Source organism: Saccopteryx leptura, chromosome 1 (genome assembly GCF_036850995.1).
Source record: "Saccopteryx leptura isolate mSacLep1 chromosome 1, mSacLep1_pri_phased_curated, whole genome shotgun sequence".
In the NCBI taxonomy this organism is placed as follows: domain Eukaryota; kingdom Metazoa; phylum Chordata; class Mammalia; order Chiroptera; family Emballonuridae; genus Saccopteryx; species Saccopteryx leptura.
Genome location: NC_089503.1, coordinates 92,407,184 through 92,429,608, shown reverse-complemented (window position 1 = coordinate 92,429,608; position 22,425 = coordinate 92,407,184). Strand labels below are relative to the sequence as shown.

The 22,425-nt window shown below is 40.3% G+C and overlaps 1 protein-coding gene across 1 annotated transcript in view; it reads left to right on the top strand.

The window, feature by feature from the left end:
- The first annotated feature begins 229 nt into the window (after positions 1–229).
- The window catches only part of GUCY1A2 (guanylate cyclase 1 soluble subunit alpha 2), a 324,452-nt gene continuing 302,256 nt past the window's right edge, over positions 230–22,425 (top strand). Inside the window, exon 1 of the mRNA XM_066371589.1 lies at positions 230–517. Coding sequence (XP_066227686.1) covers positions 230–517 — 288 coding nt within the window. The remainder of the gene's footprint in view (positions 518–22,425) is intronic.

The following is a 22,425-nucleotide window of genomic DNA, read 5'->3' as shown; positions in this document are numbered from 1 at the left end:
GGCGCCGTCGCCGAGCCCGGGCCCGGAGAAGCGGCGGCGCCCAAGTTCCCGCCATGAGCAGCTGGCTCGGGGGGCTCGGCGGCTCCGGAGACTCCCTCCCGGCCGAGCGCGATCGTAGCGCTCAGCGACTCCGACGCGCCTAACGCGCCGCTCGCCGGCCCCGCTGCCGCCGCTGCTGCCCCCACGTTCCCGCTGCAGCCGCCGCGGCTGCCGCAGCGCCACCAGCAGCATGTCTCGAAGGAAGATTTCGTCCGAGTCCTTCAGCTCTCTGGGCTCCGACTACCTGGAGACCAGCCCAGAGGAGGAAGGGGAATGCCCCCTGTCCAGGCTCTGCTGGAACGGCAGCCGGAGCCCGCCCGGACAGCTGGAGCCCCGCGCGGCCGCCGCCGCCCCGGCTCTGACCGCCTCCGCCGCGGCCGCCGCCGCCGCCACCGCCGGGGCCCGGAGAGCGCAGCGCCGGAGGCGGGTCAACCTGGACTCGCTGGGCGAGAGCATCAGCCGCCTGACGGCGCCCTCGGTGAGCGGGGCGGAAGGGGGGCCGGCGCGCGGGAGAGGGCGCGGGGATCGGGAAAGTTGGCGCGGGAGAGCGGGACGGGAGCGCGGAGCCCGACCGCTGGGGGGCGGCCCGTCCTCACCCCGCCGGTCTCGGGTCCCTGTGACCCAGGCGAGACCCCGACCCCGGGGCTCTGGGGACAGGGGGCAGCAGAACACATTGAAAGAGGAAGACTTCGTTCTCCTGGGGTCTCCTGATTCGGGGCTTGCCTGCCCAGCTCCGCTCCTTCACCCCACTTCACCCCGACGGCCCCAGAGCTCCCTCACACCCACCTGTTTTCTTTCCCCTAAACTTTCCCAGGCACTTGTGCTCCGCAGTTCCCATTTCCTCGTCTTTCATCTCTGTTCTCCCAAAGGGGCGCCTACCCATTCCAGGAAACGCTTCCTCTCTTTTTTTCCCACACTCTTGGTTTCAACTTGACCTCTTCTGACATCTTTGAATTCCACAGGCTATCTGCATTCTCTGTTGCATCTCTTTAATCCAATCTCAGGAATTGGCTGTCAGATACTTTTCGAGTTGCCTTCTGATGAAAAAACATTTGATCTCTATTCTGCCCATCCCATAGCCTTTTTTCTTATCCACTGAGCATGATTGGCTCGACCGTTTTCTCTGGGCAACCCTGGGGTCTGGTTTTGGAAACCTCTCTGGTATTTCTTGCAGCTGTACCACAAACCTTCACTATGTTTCCCTGAATTTTTCAGTGCTTTCTCACTCATTTTTTTTTCGCGCTTTTCTTATATTAAGACCTTCATAAATATCTGTCGAATGAATAAATACCTTCCTAGCCTCCAAACTTGTTCTCGTTCTGGGATGGCTCTATCAACAGTTCCAGGTGTACACCAGGCTCCCCCTAGGCATCCTTCAAGAGCGCTTCTGCTCACTCCTGCTCAGGGATTTCGGCTACCCCTGACTTGTACTATTTGCAGGCATGCCAGACCTGTGTTTTAGTCTTAGTCTGTATGATCTGTATGACCCCTGTTTCGAAGGAATCCCACACCATTGCAGACAGAATCAGGCATGCAGTGTCAAACCTCCATCCACCTTTTATTGCTACCCTTACCTTGAATACAAGGACTTCAACTTCTGACAGTGCTTTTACCTCCTCTCCCTTGGGACTTTTACTTCTTTGAAGTTTGCAAAATAAATCTGAACTTTGATCTCGTTTGACTACTCTTGAGTCTTCTTTTGAAAGTACTCTTGCAATTGATGGTAGGAGGGACCTGAGAATGAGTGGGATCCTGAGGGACTGGGTGTACTAGCACCAGGTAACCCTGCAGCTATCCGGTGTCCTCTGCATTAATGAGACAGGACCTTTTCTTTTAACGATGAAACTACTCTTTGGTCATCCTTCTTTCCTTCAGTCATCTTTTCTTGTATATTTTCCCTTTGGTTTACCTTCCTGCCACCTCTTCCACTGATAACCTAGATAACAAAGCTCAGTATGCATTGGCGACTCTTTCCTGTGCTTTACTGCAAATATTTCCCAGGAAGGGTAATTTTAGGAACTATTTGATGTTGTTGAGCGTAAGTCTTTATTAAAGGAGTTCATCAATCCTGTGCATTTATGGTTTTGTGTCAGTACTTACAGCAACATTTATACAATATCCTAATTCTTCAGCACAGCAGATTCATATCTGAATACAATGATTTTACTAAAGATAATGATTCTTTTGGGGGAATTTTTTTTTTTTTTTATAATTCTGGGTTCCCTTTTTTCCTGAAAATCAGAATTTACAAATTTCTGAAAAGTAATGGCAGTGCATCTGGTAATGCCAGTTCATCCTAACACTGTTCTCAACAACTTACGTGAGGAGTAGAAAAAATAAACAGGCTCAGGTATTTACTACCAGAATAGGAGGGAAGGTATACTCTCTGATTTGTACCTTTACAAGTCAAATTTAAATGACTGCAGCCTTTGGCTGGATAAAAAAACGTGTACCTAGGTAGTGGTTTTAGGATAAGGAATTTGAAAATAATTATGGTGATCTAATATATACAACAGCTATATGTACTTTCCAGGCTGTAAGTCTTTTCTATTTTGAAAAAAACCTGTCAGCTGGAATGCTTGGAACATACTGGTGAATATAGTGTAAACATTTTCAATGGGTTATGTATACAGTAAATAAATTCTTATTGGCTAACCGTATCACCAATAGTCTTAGTAACACCAAGAAGACAGAGGTTACATTTCAAAGCAGTGACTTTTTTTTGTGGATCTCTCCACCGTATTTTCTTTTATTTGGTAAGCTAGAACATTTCTTCAAAAAGTTTGGTAGATTCACTCTCCTGCATTGTCAGGATTCTAAACTTTTCTGAAAACACTTGTGGAGAGAGATTAGGTCCTGTCTTTTATTAAAGCTGATTGATTAAAAAAAAAAATCTCTGAGGGTAGTTATTACCAGGACATTATTAGATAGCATTTTCTAGTTGTTTTCATTTTATTGAGCTTTCTTGCATTCTTCACAGTATACTTCAGGAGAAAAGATACTTGCTCTGAAAGCTCTCTTATTCTTAGTGGCTTCATCATGGAATGTTGTCTCAATCACTGGAGATTTATGGTTCATTCTGAATAATTTGCAAGTAGAAAAATGGAAATGAATTTAATAAGTACTAGGATATTGTAATTAAACTACTTATTTGATCAGTGGGATGTTCAAACTCGGGTTTCTGATGTTTTAAAAGTCATTTTTATATACATTGATGTTGGATATAAAGATTATAACATGTCATACCATTCTAATAATAAAAGTAAATCGAATTAATGAGATTGAAAAGAATTCTGGAATTCAGGGGACCTGGTCCTCATTTCTTGTGCCTTGGACAAGTAAACATTTCTAAATCTCTGTGCATATTACTTTTAACTCTAGGATCCTTTTCATTTGTAAGGTATTATACTTAGGATCCCTCCCTGTTCTTGGTTTCTATGGAGACATAAAATGTATTATCAAGCTTTGATAAACCACCGTAATGGCATATGAAAGAAAAATAAGCACATATTATGAATTTTAAAACTTCGAGGGAAGTAGATTGCTTTTTTAAGTAGGGGTATCAAAGTCATATTTATTCCACCCAATTATTAAGAGCTATTTGAGGATCTACTATGTGGCAAGTACTGTGCAAAGAACTGGCAATACAATAACCAGAAACATCAACAACAACAACCCAATCTTAGACCTCATACAACTTCTTTAATTATGGTTATTCTTTATTTTAAGGAAACTGAATTGAGGCAAACTGTAAGAACTCCACTTGTTTTGGGGATGTCTAGGGTAAATTTTGTTTAGCATCCACTTTGGGTAGTTTTGTTTGCTGGGAATCTGTGGAGTGCAGCCATAACAATAACAATAACCCTAAAGACCTGACTGAAGATGCACAAATCATTTATTATTGAAATAGTTTACTTGGGAACACATGGAGAAACAGCTGGGGATTTTACATCAAGGGTGAATTTAGTACCTCATTTATTTCTATTTTATTGTCATAAATGAGAGTTGCTTGGGAGCCTATCACTCTGATGTTTGTTTTGGGTTTGCTAGTGTCAGTACATCAGTGACGATGCTCCCAGAGACCAACCCAAGGGCAAGGCTTCCCTAGTTTTCTTGTCAGAGGACCACTGGCTGTTACACATTGCAGGTGGCTGGGAAGGCTTCGGAAGCTACAGAGAGCAGAATGGCAGGAGGAATAGTGACAGAACGATGACAAGTAAGGGGAGGAAACATACAGAGATAGATAATAGTCCAAGAAAATGGGAGAACACTGAGCAAAGAAAGAAATGAAGGGAAATTTGGATTCAAGTAGCGAAAAAAGACCTGACCTGTGGTGGTGCAGTGGATAAAGCGTCGACCTGGAAATGCTGAGGTCACCGGTTCGAAACCCTGGGCTTGCCTGGTCAAGGCACATATGGGAGTTGATGCTTCCAGCTCTTCCCCCCTTCTCTCTCTCTTTGTCTCTTTCTCCTCTCTTTCCCTCTCTGTCTCTCTTTCCTCTAAAAATAAATAAATAAAATTTAAAAAAATTGAGGCAACTCAGGTAGCGAAAAAGCAAAAATGGTTTCATTACTTTGTAAATGGTATTATACTGCTACAAGCATATGAAAAAGTGAAAGGGCATAAAAATAGACATTTAGCCTCCCCTGATATTAATACATTTAGCTCTCTGACATTTGTAAACCATTAAGAAAAGCTAGGTAAGTGTGAGTGTAACTAGCATGTAAATATAAAAAATATATATAAAATATATTTGTGAGGGTGGGATATTTAATAAATGCCTGTGTCTTAATTGAAATTCTTAACATCTGGGCTCAATTCATCTAATAAAATTCTGAGTAACAGATTCATTACAATTAGAAAATTAGACAGAATGTATTCTAGTAGTTTAATGTGTTTACATTTGTAAAGGATAGAAATAATAATCTGAAGTCAGAAGTTACTGGCCACTTACTGCCTGTCTCCACCTTGTCCCTGTTTACCGACAGACCACATGGCAGGGTTGAGAGGAGCAAGGTTCAGAGTTTGAGTCATGAGCCCCTTTCTAGACGTGATACCCTGGGAAGACCAACACTTATCTTCTTAGAGCCTTGGAACTCTAAATAATAATTTTGGGCTGAGATCTATTCATTTCAGCCAAATTTGAATGCCTCCAAATGACCTAAAAGTTTCTCTTTTTTTTCTTGATAATTTACTTGCTAGTAACCTTATAAAAGAGTTCATAGGTTAACTGATGTCTTGTACCTAAAAAAGAAAAAAAGTGATAACAAGGAGTTTTATTTTGTTGGCATTATCCAGGCAATCCATTTAAAAAATTAAAACTGGAGTTCCTTTTTTGCTCCCTGGCTAGGACTCGTGTTTGTACACAAGCATATGTAATCATTGCAGATTGAAACACTTCTATAAACTGCTAAATGCTATGTGGCAATATGAAAATGACATATAAATTTTGTAAGACTACAAGGACCTATATATGTGGTGGAATGTAGGCATTTCACAACAAATTACTTTTAAATTAGAAAAAGAATTAGGTAAAAGAGAAATCGCTTATTTTATTTACCTGAGAATTTCATGTGTTCTTTGTCCATTGGTTTCAAACTAATTTGTACATGTGTTCAATGGTTTAGGCTGTGAGAGGGCAACAATTACCCGGCTAATGTCATTTATGTTTTGTGTACAGCACTCTATTCTTGTTTGGCGACTAGCTCAATTGTTAGGTCTTCATTTTCAAGCTGTGTTTTGACAATGGGAAATATCATCCATGATTATTAGTTAGTAGACAGAGGTGATGACTGATTACATATTCCTTTTTAGTATATAATTTATCTACCTTGAAGGACTCTGAGATGCATGGGAAATGTACTCGAGTGCTATTATGTAATTTTCCCTTCTATATCATCATTGCTCTTTTCACTCACCTTTGTCTTGCTCTGTTGCTTCTATCATATGGAGCCTAAGGGGAAATTTAAAATATGCAAATTTTATTGAATATAATAGTGAAATGAATGCATTATTTCCAGATATATACATTGTTCACCATGAGTTAGTGAGAGGGTATAATGATCCATTTTGGAACTCACACACGTCTAGAAAGAAAAAAATATTAAGTGGCATAAGCAAGGAGAATATTTGTAAGGACTGTCGGTGACTAGGTATTCTTTGAAGGCCCCTTTTTTCTTTATTGTTTCTCTTTTTTTTATGTTAGAGATTATTTATTGATTTTACAGAAGGAGGAGAGGAACGGGGGCAGGGAGAACAAGCATTCTCAACCCATAGTTGCTTCGCATTAGTTGTTCCTTGCTTGCTTGTCGTATGTGTCTTGACTGGGCAAGCCCAGGGTTTCAAACTGGTGACCTCAGCTCTCCAGGTCGAGGCTCTATCCATTGTGCCACCACAGGCCAGGCTGTAGGCCCTGTTTTATCCATGAGGCAGTGATGCAACTCAAACTTTAAAGTTCCTATTTTTAAGTCTTGACTCTAACCTCAACATTCTTATGCTTATTTCACATTTAGCATAGTACCTAATGGATATTTTTGTTTAATCATCTAATTATATTATTTCTTTTATGTGTGATTTTTTGTGTGTGTTATATTTGGTTCTATCAAACTGCATATTTAGGTTTGATATCCACTGTGTGAAAGATGCACTCGTGTATGCAAACCTATTTGAATTTTACCTACACCTGCCATTTAAAGCAAGACTCAGAATGAAGTTTTGCTAAAAAAGACCAGATGGGGTAGTATTCTCCTTCTGGTTTTTCTCAGGTGGCTTATTTATATTTTAAGAAGTTAGATACGTGAAATGACTCTCATCCAACCTCCTCTAGTCTCTAGTCAACTTATATTTTCTGCACAATTCTCTCTCAAATGAGAGGGAAATGTTTGTCAGCAAGTGGGCTGCTGTTTCCAAAAATGCACTGCAAGATGGTGTGACATAGTCTTGCTCCTCAAATATCACTTCTGGACAGGATCTGAAGATTTAGAACTATGTGCTGTAAGCTCATAGCACCTCATAAAATTGAAAATTATGACCTAGAATGATTTAGGAAGTAGGGGAACTAGAAATATCTCTGAAGGCCGGAGATTTGTGGGACTATTGTAGGGGATTGAGAAAGAGTGAACATCCTTATAAATAGAGCAGTGAGAAAATCACTTCCTAATACAGGCTTTGAGATTTATGAAATAGTTCTTCATTAAAGCTTGTGGTTGTCAAACTTCAGTAAACATAAGAATACCTGATGAAAATGGTCTGAATGTAGATTTCTGGGCCTCCCCTTCAGAGGATATTGTTTGATAGCTCTAGGGAGGGATCTGGACTTTATATTTTAGACCAAACTTCATGTGACTTCTAAGCGCATCAAAAATGTGTCTCCAGGTGACTGAATTCCACACCTTCGGGTTCACTGGTATAGACTCAGTGAGCTCTGCAGACTGATTCTTTGGAAGAGTGACCCTGAACGTAGCTCCGCCGAGGTGAATATATCCAGGTGAACTTTTGCCTAATTAGGGACAGAATAAAAGTGATGATTTGGAGCCACATCCTGTGGTTGTATTCTTGTATTCAAAATAATCTTGTCAGTTGTGTGGTAGAAGGTCTTTGAGGTTTCACCATTTGTAGTTTTAATTATTTGTGGAAAGTTTTCCCATTTTTTCTGAGGATGCTTTTCTAGCTCCCTTAAGTTTATGTTCAGTAGGCCACATGTCATTCTTATAAGCATGCCATGGCCCCCTTCCTCAAAATAAACCAATATTCAAAAATGTTGTGGATGGTAGAGAAGAGAGAGGCATGGTCGTGCGGGTCACTCTGACAGTACAATTGGCTTTTGTATTTTCCAGAGTGAGATTGAAACAACATTTCTCAGATGCTCCATCTACTGGTTCATTTTGGAGCAATGACTTATTCATATGCCTATTACAACTTCTTTTTAAAAAGGTGAAGGGAGAAAGAAATAGATCTGGATGCCAGAAAAAAAAATATAGGAGTTTCAGGTATTAGATGTATAGAACAACCTGTTAAATCTTACTTTATTATAATACTGGTTGCGAACTGTCTCTCTCTTCCCCTCCCGCAGCTGAGGCTCCATTGGAGCAAAGATGGCCTGGGCGCTGGGGATGGCTCCTTGGCCTCTGCCCCAGGCGCTAGAGTGGCTCTGGTCACAACAGAGCGACGCCCCGGAGGGGCAGAGCATCGCCCCCTGGTGGGCAGAGCATCGCCCCCTGGTGGGCATGCCAGGTGGATCCCAGGCGGGCGCTTGCGGGAGTCTGTCTGACTGTCTCTCCCTGTTTCTAGAAAAATACAAAAAAAAAAAACAACAACAACAAAAAAACAAAAACATTTGAAGAATTTGCATTTACAGGGATCTCTAGAATTAGTCTGATGAGAGGGGACTATGTAGAAATCCTGGGGTTACCTTAATTGCAAGTCCTTGGAGTCCACTTGACTTCTTTTACAGTGTGCTGTGGCCAGTGGAGGAAATAAAAATGTTGTAAAATAGTGCCTGACCTGTGATGGCACAGAGGATACAGTGCGGACCCAGAATGCTGAGGTCGCCAGTTCAAAACCCATGGCTTGCCTGGTCAAGGCACAGACGAGAAGCAACTATTGTGAATTGATGTTGCCACTCCTCTTCCTGCCTCCTTCTCTCTCTCTAAAAAAATTAAAAAGTAAAAAAAAAATCTAAAAAATAAAGTTTTCTAAAACATGCTTTTTATTTCCTTGCTGCCTTATGCCTATGCTTCTTCGTGCATGAACCCTCCAATTTAATATTGGAGAGAATGGTTTCCTGATTAACTTTGTGTGTGAGCACACACATACACATTTTGTTTTCTCCTGCATTTTTCCCCATAAAATACTAGTTATTGCTCACATCTCTCTATTAGGATTTACTGTGTTATACTGTGATTTTGCTTAATACTGCCTCAAGACAGAGATTTATGTATGTCCATATCCAGTAGAAAGTCTGATTTATAAAAGCACTCGTAAATGTTAGCCCAGTGGCTTTTCCATAGGAATGCCTGTCTTGGATCATGCTTCAGACTTTCCTAAAATCTCTCAAACAATCAGTATCTGGCCTCAGTGAGCCTCTAACCTCTCCTAAGTGGCCCCAGGCCCGGCGCTAGCAGCAGCTGGCCTCAGTTCACAGCTTGGCCTTGCCCGGTCACCTCCAAGCCCACCACAAGTAGCAGCCATCAGCAGATTGTTTTGTAGCTCATGCCTGGTGGCCCTGGGCAGAGTCAAGGTGGTGGCCGACCTTGGCCTACACCTCCTGGGAGGTGTAGTGGATAGCTTCAGACCATGTTGAAGCACCACGACCCAGCCACCTCCACGAGTGGCATACTCAAGGGATGGGCTCACTGGGCACCAGAGCACCTCTGAAGTAAGTCTTGCTCTGTGGAGTGGGCCCTGCACAGCTGATCCTCCACAGTGTTTAGAGGTCAGTGGTCAGGGGTCACAACCAGTCCTTGCAGCTGATTGGCCTGGGGGTAAATCCCTCCTGTTCATGTGCCAATAGCAATCAAGGCTCACTACAAGAGAAAGGTAGACACAGCCCTCATGGGGTTGGTGCACCTGGAGTGTCCAGCTTGGGTGGAAGGGGAAGCCATGCCTCTGGACACTATAATATGCCTACAACGTGAGTCCACTCTACCAAGCCTGGGAGACACATACATAGAAACAAATACAGGGAGACAAAGAAACACACCCCCAATGAAAGAACAAAAAAAAAACTTCAGGAAAAGAGCTAAATAAAATGAAGACAAATAAGCAGTCTACCAGATGTAGAGTTTAAAACACTAGTTATAAGGATGCTTGATGAATTTAGAGCAGCGGTTCTCAACCTGTGGGTCGCGATATAAATATAAATACAGATTTATATACATTATAAGTATGTATTTTCCGATGGCTTTAGGCGACCCCTGTGTTTTGGTCGTTCGATCCCCGCCGGGGTCGCGACCCACAGGTTGAGAACTGCTGATTTAGAGGAAGAGTAGAAGAACTTAGAACCCTAATGAAGAGATAAGAAACATAAAAACAGAGATAGAAAACATAAAAAAGAACCAGTCAGAAATGAAAAATACATGAATTGAAATGCAGAATATGTTATAGAGACTCAATAGTGGAAAAGATGAAGCCAAGAATAAGATAAGAGATTTTGAAGATAAGTAAGAAAAAAATGCCCAATCAGAAGAGCAAAAAGAAAAAAGAACAAAAAAAAAAATCAGAGTAGTGTAAGGAATTTCTGGGACAACTTCAAGCTTACTAACATTAGCATTATGGGGTTACTGGAAGAAAAGAGAGAGCAAGTTTTTTTTTTTTAATTAATTAATTTATTTATTTTTACAGGGACAGAGAGAGTCAGATAGAGGAATAGATAGGGACAGACAGACAGGAAGGGAGAGAGATGAGAAGCATCAATCATCAGTTTTTCATTGCGCACCTTAGTTGTTCATTGATTGCTTTCTCATATGTGCCATGACCGCGGGCCTTCAGCAGACTGAGTAACCCCTTGCTTGAGCCAGTGACCTTGGGTCTGAGCTGGTGAGCTTTTTGCTCAAGCCAGTTGAGCCCGTGCTCAAGCTGGCAACCTTGGGGTCTCGAACCTGGGTCCTTCCGCATCCCAGTCCAACGCCCAATCCACTGCGCCACCTCCTGGTCAGGCGAGAGCAAGTTTTTTAAAAACTTATGTTAAAAAAGCACAAAAAACTTCCCTAATTTTGTAAAGGAAATAGACATACGAGTCCAGGAAGCATAGAGTCCCAAACAAGATGAACCGAAAGAAGCCCACACCAAGACACATAATTAAAACACTGTAAAGCCAGCAGCCCGGCCCATGCAGGTTCGCATTGGATTCGGACAGTCGGTAAAGAAACAAAGGAGCCAAAAACTGATGGGCCATAGCCTTTAATCCTACCTTGCACCCGGCGGGCAAGTAAGAATACACACTGGGCTCCAAAACCCAGTCACACTCAGTGCTCACAAAGCCACTGATTTATCCGAGTTTCCTAGAATCAAAGGTTTCTAGCTCACCAGCCTTCTTCTCCTCAGTTCCCCATCTCCTTCCTTATCCCAGATACAAACTCTACACAAACTGGCATCTCACTCAGCACTCCGCCATCTTGGCTGCTTCTCCTGGCCTCCTCCACGTGGCCTCCTTTAGCTGCTGGCTCTCCTCTCTCCGCTCTCTCATGCTAACCTCAGGAACCAAGAGAGCAAACTCTCGTTCCATCCCCATTTTATAGTGTAGAAATCCAAACCCTTAATCCAATATACATAATAGGGAAGTCTCTAATACAAAGTCACTTCTCTGAGGCATGATAGGATTGTACCACCTTACACCAAAAAGGGTAGGAAAGGCTTAATCCCAAAACCAAGCCCCAGGCTACAAGGATTCTGCCTGCCTTTAGCCCACCCCAACACACATTAATATCACCTGGGCAACGGCCTCTTTAACAAAGTGAGCATAATACATTTTATCTGCCCAACAAACACAAAATCTTAAAGGGTCTTCTTTAAGGAGGAAAAAAAAGATAAAAAACACGAACAATAAAATGGTAATAAATACATTTTGACAATTGTATCTTTAAAAAAAAGTAGAACACAAACAAACTCATACAGAGAACATTTTGAAGGTTGCCAGATGGAAGGGGGGTTGGAGGGATGCGTGAGAAGGATGAAGGGATATCAAAGTACAAATTGGTAGTTACAGAATAGTCATGGGGATGTGAAGTACAGCATAAGGAATATAGTCGATAATTGTCTAGTAGCTATGCACTATGTCAGATGAGTGTAAGATTTACCATTAAGTTACATAATGTCTGATCACTGGGATGTGCACCTGAACCTAATATAACAAGGCAGGTCAACTATCACTGAAAAATTTAAAAAATAATTAGAAAAGTAAAAAAAAAAAAAATGAAAGAAAAAGAGTTTGGGGGAAGTGTATCACCCATATGTTCAATACTGCCTTAACAGATAGTGTTCATTCATTCAGCTGGAAAACATTTATAAAAATGGTGTTAAGGGCCCTGGACGGTTGGCTCAGTGGTAGAGCGTCAGCCTGGCGTGCGGGGGACCCGGGTTCGATTCCCGGCCAGGGCACATAGGGGAAGCGCCCATTTGCTTCTCCACCCCCCCCCCCCCCCTCCTTCCTCTCTGTCTCTCTCTTCCCTTCCCGCAGCCAAGACTCTATTGGAGCAAAGATGGCCCAGGCCCTGGGGATGGCTCCTTGGCCTCTGCCCCAGGCGCTAGAGTGGCTCTGGTCGACGCCCCGGAGGGGCAGAGCATCGCCCCCTGGTGGGCGTGCCGGGTGGATCCTGGTCTGGCGCATGCGGGAGTCTGTCTGACTGTCTCTCCCCGTTTCCAGCTACAGAAAAATACAAAAAAAAAAAAAAAAAAAAAAAAATGGTGTTAAGAGCTGTAACAAAGTTACAGCTAGGTTAAGTTGCTGTAACAGTAGGTTAAGTTGCTGTAACAAAGATACCCCCCTAAAATATGTTTGCTAGGAGAGTGAATAAATCCTTGTGTAGTTTGTGATGTATTTAGTAATGCTGTATAGATTATGATGACTTTGTGCTGCCATATTTTAGTTGATTTTTTAAAAATTTGTTTTGATTTATTGTGTTGACATGGTTTCAAGTGTCCCACTCAATATAACACCATCTACACACCACATGGTGTGTCCCTATGCCCTATGTAAAGTCATTTTCCATCACTATTACTTCCCCTTTGCCTTCCCTCCGCTATCTCCACCCCCCTTCCCTCTGGCTGTTGCTACCCTGTTGTCTGTATATATGGGTTATGCATATATGTTTTTTGTCTAATCCCTTCAGCTTTAATCCAGTCTCCTCTTCCCTCTGACAGCTGTCCATCTGTTCCCTGTGACCCTGCCTCTGTTTTTATTTTGTTCCTCAGCTTATTGTGTTTGTTAGATTTCACATATAAGTGAGATCATATGGTATTTGTCTTTTTCTGCCTGGCTTATTTCACTTAACATAACAATCTCCAGGTCCATCCATGCTGTCGCAAAAGGTAAGATTTCCTTCCTTTTTTTTATTTTGAACTGTTCTGCTTGTAGCTTTTTCTTAGATATAAACAATAATAAACACAGTGTAACATTATTTTTTAGAATGCTTTAATGTTTTTCAAACCCTCCCGCGTGGGTATTTTATTGAAACTTCACAATAATCTCTAGATTTTATGCCAGTTTTCTCTAACTTTGGTTAGTATGATTATCTTAAAATGCTTGTAGTTACAGTACTATTGGGGAAGCATATGTGCTGACAGTTATAAAGTGTGTACTAGTTCTTAAAGAGATGTGTATCTGTGTAGGATATAGAGATGGTGTCTCTACCATGCTGTTTTGTTCATTGTTATTTCAGTGAATAAGGAATCTTGTGTTGCCAAAAATTTTATTAAATAAAAATCTCAACAAACCAGCACATCCACATATTTATCCTACAGTAATCACTATAGACATAACAATAATACTGGAGGGATAGAGTCTTGGTACAAGTGATAAAATGAGAAATTGTGAATTTAAGAAATGTGGAGGCAGAGTGCCCCAGAACAGGTAACAGTATTATTGGGTATTTTTTGAGGGCCCCATTGAGTTTGGAGATAATGGATTTGTAGCCTAAGCTGAGAGGATGAGTGTGACTTAGAGAGGTATCAAGTGTGAAGGTACTGATTGTGTATTTAAAGGCCTATATATCATGAACTGGAGGTGTTTGGGGAACACTCAGTGTGGTGGAGGGTTATATCTTTGGAAAAAAATGAGAGTGAATGTCAAATGAGGCAGACTGTAACATTCAAAGGTATTTCTAACCTTCCTGTATTGCACACAAAGCTGATATGAAGCTTATTTAATATATATCTAGGTCTTATTCTTTCACTATTTAGTTAAACCTCTTAGAATAACTGATTAATCCCTCAGGCCACCTGCCTCTCACCAAATCAAAGTTGGTAACTAACTGGTAACTAGTTAGTCTTTGAGAAGCTCAGTACTAATTTCTTGATTAGTATTTATGTTATGTTTTCAAAGTTAGAACTAATCCTTGAAAAATATGAGAATAATCAGTTATATCACTCAGTGTGTTATTTGGTGGCCTTAGTTTTTACACAATAATGTGTCCTTGGCTCAGACTTTATAAATACATTGTTTCTTGAACATTAGAGAGTCTATGGGATTTGAGTAATGGTTGGTACCAGAAAATTTCCTATTATATTGAAGAGCACAGAAGATATTTTCTTACCCAAAAAGCTAAAAAATATTTCTGATGAGTCAGACATTCTGATGAAGTAAACTATCACACATGCAGTATCAATTTGTGAGGAGATGAAATTCAATAAAACATAAGAGTTATGATAATCAGTCTTTGCTAATTCCAGTGACTCCCCTGGGTGTTTCAGTGCCTCCGTGTCATTTTTAGGAGTCTTAAATATCACTGTGCTGTAGATGTATGAACGTTTTGGTAAGTAAAGTATGTTAGATAATCAAATGCTTCATAACAGGAAATTTCTTCTAGATAGAAACACCAAGAAACTAAATGGTTCTTGTGGTCTAAACAGTTAATATGCATATTTGATTACTAATACACTACCAGGGGAGTCTCTTAGGCAAAGGGAGGCAAATTAGGAGTGGATTTTAACAAAAAGCTTTTTTAAAGGAAAACTTTTAGAGATCTGTGCACTATTTGCTTAATGTGCTTGCCTTGTTTTCTTGAAAATACCTGTTTGTGTGTGTGTGTGTGAGTGTGTGTGTGTGTGAGTGTGTGTGTGCAGGAGGATGGGGGCAGACACTGCACTTTCATAAATGCTGCATTCTGATCATTCTGATTTTTGTTTCAATTTGACTTTGGGGAAATAACTTTTCTTTGTTTCCCATCTCTGAAATCATATATAATAATACTAATCTCTCACTCAAGGGGTAAATATGTAATAAAATGTGAACAGCGAATTGAAGACATTGTGCTTACCATTATTAACTTCTTCATTGTGCTGTGATGCTGATTTCTTGAGGACAAAGGCATTGGTTAAGATTCCTTTTCTCTCTACATTCTGGGAAAATAACAGGTTTGGAGTCAGACACTAACTCCTGCGTTATCTTGTGCATTCTTTGGGGCTCAGTTTCTTATTTATAAAATGAAGGTTATAATTTATAGAATTATGAAGAGTAAAAGTATACTGGCCTGACCAGGTGGTGGTACAGTGAATAGAGCGTCGGACTGGGATGCAGAGGACCCAGGTTCGAGACTCGAGGTCGCCAGCTTGAGTGTGGGCTCATCTGGTTTGAGCAAAGCTCACCAGCTTGGATCCAAGGTCGCTGGCTCAAGCAAGGGGTTACTCGGTCTGCTGTAGCCCCCCCCCCCCCCCGCACCCCCCTTCCCCAGTCAAGGCACATATGAGAAAGCAATCAATGAACAACTACGGTGTTGCAATGAAAAACTAATGATCGATGCTTCTCATCTCTCTCCGTTCCTGTCTGTCTGTCCCTATCTATCCCTCTCTCTGATTCTCTCTCTGTCTCTGTTAAAAGTATATATATACTGCATAGCACAGTATTTGGAATACAGTCAGTGACTGATTAATTTTGTTGCCTTCCTCTAACTCCTGCTCAGTTATCTTACAGAGCTGCCCAGCTGATATATTGCTATCTCCTGCCACACTCTTTGGCGGAACCTCTCATCATTTCCTTTCTTTATAGTTCTTGTTTAGCAGTTTTATGCTTTTCATGGAAAATATTTTCAACATTTTTGACTATACAACATTTTAGGATTATAAAATTTCCCAGAAATTTCTTCCCAGAAACCTTAAAAACAAATATGATTTTACTGGTTACTTATTTATTTATTCATCCACTCCTGACATTCATTTATCCAGTGCTATATATATAGCACTTATATAGCAAATGAGGACTTCCTAATTCATTCAGCATGCAGTCCCTGTTTGTCGAACACACACGTAAAGTGGGGCATTTGGACAGATATTTGATAGGGTTCTTTTGGATTTAAAAACCATGAAATCAAATTTTTAAAATGACCAAATAATGTGCCCAACAGCTATTTCCAGCCCTTTCTGTCTCTCCCCCTCATTCTGTCTTGGCCTTTCCTTATTTGACATAGTGTGGAGGACATGTGGACAGAGCGAGGGTCTGTATATAAAAAGACCAGTTGAAACTGTGATGATGAGGATGATGGTGATAACCATGCTGGTTTATCAAGCCCTTACCATGTACTAGCCATGGCACCAAGTGCTATACACATTGTATTTTATGAAACACCCACAACAGTAGTGCAGAAATGATGCCTTATCATGGTCTACAAGGTATTGAAGACCTACCTCTCTGACCTTACCTCCTGGTACTCTAACTCCTGGTACTCACAGTTTTACAGTCTAGTCCTTGCACATTCCAGGCAAGTATCATCTTGCCTCAGGGATTTTATCCTATTCCCCATGTCAGAAATGTCCCCTTGCTCCAGTTTGTCATGTGATTGGCCCTTCCACGGTTTTCAGGTCTCTGCTCAGTGTCACCTCATCGGACGGTAGCTCTCCCCTACCAGCTATTCTCTCTCAATCACTATTAATTTCCATCTGAGCACTCATCATCAGAAATTACTTGTTTATTAGTTGAATCATGTGTTACCTCTCTTCCCTCACTGTAATCTAAGCTCTGCTTAGAGGACCTTGTTTGGTTGCTCATGGTAGTCTTTGCAGTGCCTAGACCAGGGGTCCCCAAACTTTTTACACAGGGGGCCAGTTCACTGTCCCTCAGACTGTTGGAGGGCCGGACTATAAAAAAAACTATGAACAAATCCCTATGCACACTGCACATATCTTATTTTAAAGTAAAAAAACAAAATGGGAACAAATACAATATTGAAAATAAAGAATAAGTAAATTTAAATCAACAATCTGACCAGTATTTCAATGGGAACTATGCTCCTCTCACTGACCACCAATGAAAGAGGTGCCTGTTCTGGAAGTGCGGCGGGGGCCGGATAAATGGCCTCAGGGGGCTGCATGCGGCCTGCTGGCCGTAGTTTGGGGACCCCTGGCCTAGACTCTTCTTGGCTTGAGGTAGGTCCTTAATACCTCTTTATTGACTGAATGAGTTGGTGTCATTTTAAGAGAAGTTTTAGCACTTGGAAAAGGAAGAGCAGAGTTTTAAAAAATGTATTGGGTGAGAGAAGTAGAAATAACGTGTTGGGCAAGAACTATGGACCCAGCATTTCAGTGTTTTCATAATATGTATCATTAGATTTTCAGAATAATTTTATGAGATAGAAAAGGTGAGTAACTTGCTTATGATCACAGCTAATTAGTGATAGAGATAAAATTAGAATGTTGGTTTGTTTAGCTCCAATCTCTGTATTCTTTTCACTATATTATATATTTCAAAACCCTGTGATTGTGGTGGACATTGTGATGTAATAATACCTTGATTTCCCTTTAGGAATGAAGGACTTATCCACCTAGAGGCTAAGAGTGCTACTAACTGTCGTTCTCAACTGTCAGTCCCTATATGCATTGCCTGAACTGAGAGAACTGTCTTGTTCAAGGTTGTGCCCAATTTCAGTGACTGTCAGCATGAGAATATGAAGGCTTGGGCCCCAGCCCTAATTCAGCCAGCTCTGAAGTTAGAACTCCATGTATGGTCTACTGAGGCCCTGTAAGGCCAGGGGCCCTGCCATCATGGGCATTCACATGCAGATTCACATTAGATTCCGACAGATGGTAAGAAGCAGTGGAGCCAAAAATTAGTGGGTCATTCCTTTAATAAAATCTTGCATCCGCCGACGAGCAAACATACAGGGCTCCCAAAGCCACTGACTGATTCTCCGGTTCCACAACCAGGAGAATCTTCTCCAGTTTCTCCTAGAATCAAAGGCCCCACCAGTCTCAGCAGAACTCACAAAACCCCTTAGCTCTGGTTCCCCATCTGTATACTTTCTTCTCTGCACAAACTGGCCTCTTCTTCAGCATTCTGCATTCTCTCTACTCTCACTCTGCAAACATGGCTTCTTCTGGCTCCTCTCCTTCTTTGCTCTTTTCAAAACTCTCAGGATTGAAAATCTCTCCTTCAGCAAACATTAGCAAAACAATGGCCTTTCCCAAGTAGGAAGGTCATTTGCAATTTTACAGACCACCTATACCTGGTGCTGCCCAGCCCCCAATGCAAACTATAAGCAAGCAAACATAAAAATCCTATTTTACAAACTTATTTGACCAACAGGCCCCCACTGAGACTACATTGCAGTCCAACTTTTTCCTCTTTCCAGTATTGCTTCCTTCTATGCTCTTCCACAGGTTTGCATCCCAAGTGCATGCCCTAATAAGCTTTGTGCATGCTAATGTTTTCAGAGTCTGCCTTTCAGAACCCAGCCTGCAATAGTGAGTCTAAGAACTATGATGGCATTGATAAAAGTGCAAAAGGCAGCACTGAGAAGGTAGCATGTGGAAGAAATACAATGATAACCTTGGATTTGGAGTGTTTGAATTCAGGTGCAAATGGTCAGCCCTGGACTGTGAGTTCTTTGAGAACTTAGTTCACCAGCCTCAGCAGAGTGCCTGTCACATTGTAGGCAATTACTCAACAAATGGACTATTGAATGAGTTTGGGTAAGAGCTCATGAAAGTAATAGCTAATAGTTTGAAAATTGACAAGCTCTCTGAGTGAAAGAGAGAAAAAGAGGAACCATGGAGAATAGAGAACAATATACACAGAGGAGCAGAAGACTATAGGTGTCAGGATGCTTTTTTGTGTGTGTTTGTGGGGGTGGGAGGTGGGTGGAGAGCAGCTAGGAGCAAGGGCTGTAGTGGTTGATATTTGCGATACCATGATGACAGTTTAAGGGTGGTGCTATTGAACCCAGCAGGATGGAGATTGCTGGTGGCCTTTGAAAAGCGATGCCAATTCTGCATCTAAGACAGGAACTTATTAATAGGTTTAAAGAGGGTATGTATTATATATATGACGAGTAAACAAAGGATGTGATGTGCATAAATTTCTCATTTAAGACATTTGACAAAGAGAGGTGGTTGGCAGGGCCTCTGAGGTCAAATCCAAATTTATTAAAGTGGTGGAGTTGTCAGAAAACTAGGAGGTGGATGAGATAAATAGACTTCAGGAAAGGATAGGATTATCCAGAGGCATCCTTTTAGCTTTTTTTGCTGAGAGAGAGGATTCTTCTTTATACCCAGGGGGAGTGCCCTATGGCATAATAATAGTACAGGGCAAAGGCAGCTGTCAGATTTTGGGTTATTTTTTATACCTAGTTTATTACAGTCATGTCTCAATTCTATCACTGTAAATCAGTGGTTGGTGAGTAATATTGTATATCTAATAATCGTGTCTTCAATATGGTAGCTGCACTGATCATAAGTGTCAAATGACGCCAGAGATGTCACTTATTTACGCTCCAAGACTTTTAATAGTCGCCGTATAAACTGTGCATTTTTCATTTGTGTATTCCACTGTAGATAGGTTTTAGATTGTCTTATCAATCTGAAGTCTTCTTATTTTCTCTTATCCTTCTAAAGACAGGACTTTATAATTTGAGCACCATGTAGAGTATTTTTTGATCTGTACTGGTATTATTATTAGCTATTTTTGATCTATACTGGTATTATTAGCTTACTCTCTTTCAGTTTTAAAGGTAACTTGAGATACAGTTTTGAAGATATAACCCCTGTTCTTACACAATTTGTGTCAGGTATGAGTTTGTCTAGTGTTACAGCTCTTTTGACACTGATGGAAAGGTTGCCAATGGAAGGAGCTCTCGAGGCATTAGGAGCCAAACGACTACGACTCTACGTTGTTGTTCTATTGATATTTTACACAGTTGAAAGGTGGTGTGGAAGATAAAATAAGGCCAAGCAGGATATACATAATCAGATGTAGCTTCTTGGCTCTCTCCCTTTCCTTTTCTGGTGAATTTTAATTTTATTAATTTCACTAAGCAAGGATTTTTGTTTATTTTATTTCCTGCAAATGCCAAGTCTCCTAGTGCCTAGCACATAATAGTTATCAATAAGTATTTGTTAAATGAATAAATGTAGCATGAAATAGAGATATTTATTCTAACTATACAAATATTGTAAGGAACAAGATAACTACAAATGCCCTTTAGAAAAATAAAATCAGTAATAGTACAAAAACAAGAGACAAAACAGAATCTACGAATGTAAACAATCATTATGTGCTATCATTTTTATTCCTTCATTATTTATTTATTCTCCACCCACTGTGCATGCTTGACTTTACTGCGTACTGAGCCAGAATGCAAGGTCTATGGAGCAGAAAATGGCTGTAGTGATCTGCAGAATTCTTTAAAAAGTGTTGGATTTTCCTTGAATACTCTTGTAATCTGCTATACCAGTCAATTTACATTACATAATAGGGAGAAAACATTTTTTTTTTCCTACATGATCTAACAATATTCTTTAAAAGATCAACATTAGTTCATTAAACAGATATTTGTCCTTGGCCTTTTCTGTGCCAGGAATTTGAAATGTCTCAGTTATATGGGGATAAATACTTATAATCTTTTTCCTCCCTCATTTTTGTCTTGTGATTCTATTGCAAACATTTCAGGAATGATATTGCAGAAAAATTTTATCTTTCTTCCAACCTATTTCTTATTTAAAGTCCTCCCAAGGGAAAGCAAGAACTTTTGGAAGAAAAATTCACATTTTCCCAATGGTAAATTTAAGGAGAACCTGTCATTGTACTAGTCAGAAGCCTGTAATAATTCAATAAGTCTCTGTAGACCTCAACAAAAGAAAAAAATATCTGTTGAAATGTTTGTTGTTCAAATTCTTGCATTGCAGGGTCTCTCTGAGTCTATTTTCGAATTTCATTTTTTCTGGTGTGATTGATCTAATTAATGTATGAGAGATATTTTGATTTTTGAATCTTGTCTTACCAGCTATTTATTTGTTTTTTATCTTAAGGAATTAATGTGTTTGTTTTTTAGGAGGAAAGGATGCAGGGATTCTTACAAATTGTGTTTTTCTCATAGTATTTACAGATGTAAACCTGAACTCATTTTAATAGCATATCGAAATCCATCCATCCATCCATCCTTCCATCCATTTATCTGTATATTTGCTATGGATTATATAAGGCAGAAGGGTGATAATTCTGCCATTGGATTCCAAATTTAAAAATGCTACTTACTGGAAATCTGGAGTAGGCATAATTACTCTTATTGTGTTTTTTAAAAGTAATGAAAATGTGTCTTACCTCCTTAAAAAGGAATCTGCCTCCGAAGGCATTTGTTGCAATGAGTGATAATGATGAGATGATTGTGTTGTAATGGAACAGAGACTGAGGGAAAAGAGTCGGTTTTTTGGTAGAGGGGAGTAAATTTTAGCTAGAGACTTTTGTAATTCCATTTGAAGCTTCAGACAGATACAAGGGAATTTCTAGTATGGATCCTGGAGAAGAGAAATTTATTGTTTCTTCCTGATACAAAGATCAATAAATGCTATGTGGACCAGAGTGTTTGTAAGCTATAAAGACTCTGTTTTGTGTGTTTGTGTTGTTAACTTATTGCCATTATAAATACATTTCAAAGAAAACCAGTCTTTCCTTTTGTTCTGAATTAAGTTCTTTTTCCAAAAGTGTGCAAACCTAACTTTTCTGCTGAAGGAGAATGGATGGGATTTATCTGTAGCTGCAAGGAGCTCAGTTGGGAACTGTGGTGTGGGAAGCTGCCTCCTGGCTCCTTAAGCATTTGGGCAGTTCTCTCCTTCATCAGCTGTTTTCTTGGGGTGGGAGTGGGGGAAGATGGGGGAAATTAACTACTAAATTAAATTATAAATGTAATTATCAGTCCAGCATCTTGACTACTGAGAACCATGTAGGTCCTAAATATTTAGTTAACATAGATAACCAACTCTTTGGATTATAGCAATGAGATCAATGATCTTAATTGCATTAATGATGAATGTAATCATAGAAATCAGCTATTCTATTGACAAGTAATTGGGAAAAGCATTTTACCCCGAGACATCATAATTATTCAAAGAATACATACAAGTAAGTTACTTTCAAATATAAAACATTTACCATTGTTAAGCTATAAAATATGAGTCTTCAAATATGAATCTAAAAAATAATATCAGAGCAACAACTTTGGCCCTTAGATAAGGTATTAACTACTTGACATGATTTATAAATTAAATTAAGATATAACTGCTTGGCCCTGGCTGGGTAGCTCAGTTAATTAGAGTGTTATCCTGATAAACCAAAGTTGCAAGTTCAGTCCCTAGTCAGGGCAAATACAGGAATTAACCAAAGAATGCATAAATAAGTGGAACAAGAAATTAATGTGTTTTTTTTTTTACTTTCTCAAATCAATAAAAAATATTTAAATAATGTTTAAA